The 6,313-nt window shown below is 37.2% G+C and overlaps 1 protein-coding gene across 1 annotated transcript in view; it reads left to right on the top strand.

Annotated features, from left to right (window-relative positions):
* apbb3 (amyloid beta (A4) precursor protein-binding, family B, member 3) overlaps window positions 1-4,608 on the top strand; it is a 21,366-nt gene extending 16,758 nt beyond the window's left edge. The window contains exons 11-12 of the mRNA XM_084730238.1: window positions 770-949; window positions 4,320-4,608. Coding sequence (XP_084586364.1) covers window positions 770-949; window positions 4,320-4,583 — 444 coding nt within the window. The 3' untranslated portion in view covers window positions 4,584-4,608. The remainder of the gene's footprint in view (window positions 1-769; window positions 950-4,319) is intronic.
* Window positions 4,609-6,313: the final 1,705 nt, after the last annotated feature.

Raw genomic sequence — 6,313 nt, forward strand, 5'->3', positions numbered from 1 at the left:
GAGTGAGTGTGTGAGAGTGTGTGTGTGAGTGTGTGTGTGTGAGTGTGTGTGTGTGTGTGTGTCTCTGTGTGTGTGTGTGTGTGTGTGTGTGTGTGTGAGAGTGTGTGTGTGAGTGTGTGTGTGTGAGTGTGTGTGTGTGTGTGTGTCTCTGTGTGTGTGTGTGTGTGTGTGTGTGTGTGAGTGTGTGTGTGTGTGTGTGTCTCTGTGTGTGTGAGTGTGTGTGTGTGTGTGTGTGTGTGTGTGTGTGTGTGAGTGTGTGTGATGTTCGCTGCCCTCGGATTTTTATATGTGACAACGAAATTTAAAGGCAACATACGTCAACAGATTTTAGAGATAATTTATTTTTCTTCTTCAGATCAACTTTGAATTTCAGAAACTCAAACCAGTGTGTTAAAAAATGAGTAAATACACTGAAGTGAAAGTAAATGTTTTCGTTTTTAATAATTGTATATTTTCAACTAAAACAATTTAATTTTTCAGCCACTAACAAAAGACGAATCAGTCTCGCACTTCACTGTGACCAATCTTTGATTTTTATTTATTTTTTTAGTGTCTAAAACTGAAAGATTCAAGTTTATCATGAAAAGAAAAGTAAATTATCTCAACTTCAGATTCCAGGTCAGCAGAACCTTTTGTTTATTTCAAAACTTAAAAATTTGAATGGGGCTCAAAACTCAGAAATCAGTTGCAGTACTATTCTTTTTATCGTGTACAAACCTGCAGCTCTGATAGTCACAGTTCATTACTGCTTCTGATTGGATCCTGACAGGAAGGGGAGGAGCCTTTCTGGGAGTGTCAGGTACGTTTCCTCACCTTTCTGGGTGTCGGCCACGACAGCCACACCTTTGCCGTGATCGTAGACGGCGGCACGCAGCGATTCGAGTGTCACGTGTTCTGGTGCGAGCCGGACGCAGGAAACCTGTCCGAGGCTGTCCAGGCTGCATGTATGGTGAGTGACATCACAGGTACGCCTCGTTAGACCTGAACACCTTGATGACATCAAGTTCAGGTGTGCAGGGTCGATGTATGGATGAATTCATTGATTACTACATATTTATCCAGTAACAGATATTTTTAAAATATTTTTAGTTGTGGTTCGTACATTTGAATTAATATTCATAATATAATATAAATAATATACTGCAGTATTGTATCATGTAGTATAATATTCTTGCTTTTTAATTTATAGGGTTCAGGTCTGCATCATTGTTTATGTACATTGTTGTTATATATGTATATATGTGTATATGTATATATGTATATATGTGTATATGTGTATATGTATATATGTATATATGTATATATGTATATATGTGTATATGTATATATGTGTATATGTATATATGTATATATGTGTATATGTGTATATGTGTATATGTATATATGTGTATATGTATATATGTGTATATGTATATATGTGTATATGTATATATGTGTATATGTATATATGTGTATATGTATATATGTGTATATGTGTATATGTATATATGTGTATATGTATATATGTATATATACACAGATCTGTTTCTATCATCATGTTTTTGTTGGACATCATTAAGTGTTTTTCTTTCCTTAATGTACAAATTGTTTCTTTCCTTCTGTGGTCGTTTGTCAGAGAAATGAAGGCAGTTGAGATTTATTTGGATTTTTATATGTAAACTCTCAAAAGTCAAAGATCTAAAGTGAATAATACAAACTGTGATTTGTTTTTTGTTTTTTTTGTTTTTCTTAAAGTTTAAACTGAAGTTGTGACTTTTGCAAATCTTCTCGACCGTAAAACTAAAGCCCTTATTTTCTTTTGTTAACATTTATTCAGCAATGGTCTGGTAACATCAGAAGTACTCACGTTCTTTACTTGAGTAGAAGTACATATACTTATGTAAAAAAAGACTCAAGTAAAAGTAAGAAAGTACAAGTTCTGGAATTTACTGAAGTACAAAAGTAAAAAGTAGGAATGAATTTTTAACCTCAGTGACGCCTCTTGATGACTTTAAACTGAAAAAGTTCCAGGCTTTTGTTAACAACCTGAAAAAAATCACTGGACACTGATTTCTGACAGAAAAATAAAAACTGAACTGGTCCTGTATGAACACCTGGATCATTTTTTACAGTTTTAGTACTTTCAATACTCAATACTATACTTGACGTATTTTGCATTTAACAGAAATTGTATTGTTTTAAACAGTTAATATTGAACAACGTTACTTCACTTCAATGTGCAAATCAGTTTTCCATTTTCAGCAACAGAACTTGAAACAACAGAAACTTCAAGTCGAATCAAGTCTTTTTTTCTTTTGTCAGAAATTCTCTCGTCTCTACAAGACTAAAAAACTCTTTTATTAAGCGTCAGCAGAAACTGGTTTTGGGTCTGCAGTGTCACATGTTGCCTGTTGAATACAAAACCAAAAAGGACTTTATGATTTCCACATAAACATCACCTTTGTAACATTAGATTAAAAGAATAGACCATGGAATTAGATTACAATATTTGACAATACTTTTACAATAAGGGAACATACAAATCATGTACTGAAGTAATACAGGGTGGATCATAATTTCCTGCTGCTCACCATTAAGAAATGATCACGTCACTATACTTTTATGTGACTCATTTAACTTTTTGATCATCAGCTAAGAAATGTTAATCGACGGTTGCTTCATACATTAAATGCTAACAATTAGCTGCTTTTCAGTTGGATAAATGTTTATTTCCGACGTGTCTTTGCTCAGCCTAAACGCCTTTTCTCATAAAAATATGAAGCTATTTTTTTTTTTTTTATCAAACTGGTTGTCATGCAAGTATTTATATAGAACAAAAATATATAAATACAGTTACATAAATAAATTTTTAAAGGACCAGTGTGTAATAATTACAGGAATTTATGTACATAAATGAGATATATTATATATAAGTATGTTATTTATTATTATCAATCAACGTAAACTCATAATCTATATGTTCCCGTTACTTTAGAAATAGCCATTTATACTGTCGGGTCGACTCACGGAGGTCATCATCCTGCGCCGTCTACGGCAGCACAGAGCGGACAAACTGCACTAACAGGGAGTCTTGGGAAGCCCATGGCGACCTTACGTAGACGCCGCAGCATAAACACGGAAGTAGACGGCGAGGACAGACGCGGCTGAGTGCTGGCAGACCGTTTAGCGTCGTGAACCTTGACTGGCACAGTTTTGACAAATGGAGGATCAGACAAACACTGTACCAGAACAAAAAGCAGCGGACAGTGAATCTCCGTCATCCAAGAAGCGGAGACGCGAAGAAAGTAAACGCAAACATGACAGGAAACGGCAAAAACACGAATCAACATCGGCATAGCGTTTACACGATGGAAACCACTGATGGAGGACAAACGTTTTCACAGTGACGCCGAGGTTGACTGTTTCCTGCTGGACAGGTGATTCATCCTAAACACATAACTGTAGTTTGTTGTGAGAGGCGTTCGCTCGCCATTTTGTCCGCTGACGGCCACCGTACTCTTGGTGACAGAGGGGCGGGGTCGGGTAAATCCTCTTAGATGCAATCTAAGGTTTGAACGTTAGATGTCGCTGGAAATCACACACTTCTCCTTTAAATAACTGTAATCGCTAACTTGTTGCACATCAATTGATTTATGAAGAATCTGATTTTAAATTGATCAATTGATGATCTACTCAGTGTGAACTAATTACATGAAGTCATAGTGACTTGATCATTAATTGAATTTAATTCATGATACGTCCTGCATTAATTCATGAATCATGCATTAAACACACTTCAGTGTGTGATGTGACCTTTATTGTGAAATGATCCCAATATTTTTACGCCAACATTTTTTATCAAATGATTTTTTGAAACACAAAACATGTTTAGCATCAAAATGAATGTGACTTTCACTTTACATTATTGTGTGACAAACAACAACCCAGTATGTTATTGATAGTTCAGATTCAATAAGTTCGCAGTGAGTTCACTACTTTCACAAACTGTGAGCTTCTGTCATCTACTGAATAAATAAATAAATAAATAAATAAATAAATAAATAAATAAAATGAATGTATATATTTACATAAAAACATTAAAACATTTAAAATGTTGTCTGTAATAAACTGCACACCATCTGCAGCTTTGATCCCATTCGACTATTTCATCCATAAATAGTTCCATTAAAATACCTTGATGACATCATCAATAATGGGAACTTTCCAGGTGTTTTCAGGTAGTTAGGTGTGTCTGGTGTGTGTTGAAGACATGAGGTCTGATGTTCTTCTGTTCTCTGGTGGTTAGAACACGTCGAGCATAACTTTATCTCTTCTCACAGGTCCAGTATCAGAAGTGTCTGGTGGCTCAGACTCCTCCCCCGAGGACTAAATCTTGGCGTGTGACCCCATCAAAGGTCAAGCGGGCCAACTCCATGGATGGAGCCGCCTTCCCTCCTCTCTCATCCCGTCACCATGGCGGCAGCAGCGGCAGCATAATGATGCCAAGGATCACCAAGGGCAACGGCAGCAGCGGCAGCAACGTGAGGAAGGGCATGATGGCGTTCTTCGAAACCTTCCGGAACAAACAGGCGGCCACCTCCTAATGATGGGGGCGGGACCATCAGAGACATGTGATTGACTGAACTCTGTGTGGCTCTGGTGGTCCAACCAGCTGATTCCACCGCCTTCACATCACCAGCGACGCCCCGGAGACCGCAGTCGCCTCCAGAAACATACCTGTCTGAACTCACTGTTCGTCTCACCTGGTGCTGCAACACCACTGGTTAGCTTAGCTTAGTTAGGTTAGCTTAATAATGGTGCTGCTAGCTACCTGTCTGCAGGTGGAACAACATGAACTGAGCAAACAGGAACACTGAAGCAAGTCGCACCTGAGTGGATCCAGACAGAGACTGAACCGCCCACAAAGTATCACATGACCACACACGCCCATTTCTGCCTGTAAAGTAAGACGGGAGGTCAGAATATGTGATAAAAAAGAATTATATTGTAATTATGACTTCTCAATTCATAATTTCAACTTTATATCTCATAACTTTGACTTGATTTGATAATTTTGTCTTTTTATCTCCTAATTTTGAAACTTTTTACTTCATAATTTCAACTTTTTACTCTATAATTTAGACTGTATCTCATAATTCTAAGCTTTTTTTCGTATAACTTTCCATGTGGATGTATTTTTATTTTACTGGCAGAATTGGGCTTCATGACAGATTGAGCTGTGGAGGATCTTTTCACCCCAAACTAAAAAAGAAAATAAAAAGAGAAACTGTCATATAAACTGGAATTATATTATATTACTCAGGATAATTGTCTCAGAGTTAAAAGATAAACAGAAGACTGAATATTGAAATGACAGAGAGGATGTTGGGAAATAGTCAAAGGATCGAAGGATAAAGTCAAAACTTTTAAATAAAGAATCAAACCTGGAACCTGAAACTTTCCCAGCGCTGCACTGTCATGTGACAATAATGGCTTCCCCTTGAATTTCTCCTTAAAGCGCCTGAAACGTAGCGTTGAGACGCCGTCAGCGTCAGAGATGTTTCCTGTATTTATTCGCTTCAAGCTTCATATTTAGAGAAATGAATATTAAAGCGTCAGTGTGACAGCTGCAGTGAGTCATTCTGTCCACCAGAGGGCGCTAATACAGTCACATGGGATGACCGATGGTGAGTAAGAGGTTGCCATGGTTACAGCTGTTCTCATACTCCAATGCAACTGAAGATGTTGCCAGAGAGTCCAGAGAGGATCTGAGAATAAAGTAAAGAGCAGAAAATATCCTTCAAGAACTTTTTCCTGAACTGTCATGACTAGAATATATATATATATATATATATATATATTCTAGTCATATATATATATATATATGACTAGAATATTTGAGGATTTCCTCTAAACTGGACATTTATTGATCAGTGGCCTGATACTCACATATAAACCTGTTCAAGGTGCTTTAAACTTGATGACAGAAGAAAAGAAACGTTTAAAAAGATAAAAGGTGACAGTTGAAGATCCTGTTCACACCTGGCAGTAACCTGGGTGATCTGATCAAAGCTCTGACTACATCAGTTCACACCTGCATTATAATGCATCTCCAGGTGACCACTCTCCGCTCTGTATGCAAATAGACACATAGTCTCGTCATTTCTGTTTATGAAGACCAAACGTGTTACTTCATGTACAACACAGAATATGCAGGCGGCCCAAATAATTCAATTTGTCACAGAGAACATTTCACAAAGACTCACCTGGTTTTCACAGACCTGCTGTGAAAACCAGGTGTGAACAGGCTCTAAAATGTGTTTGGTTGACAGAG

Source organism: Lutjanus erythropterus, chromosome 11 (genome assembly GCF_056507025.1).
Source record: "Lutjanus erythropterus isolate fLutEry1 chromosome 11, fLutEry1.hap2, whole genome shotgun sequence".
NCBI classification, from domain to species: Eukaryota; Metazoa; Chordata; class Actinopteri; order Lutjaniformes; family Lutjanidae; genus Lutjanus; species Lutjanus erythropterus.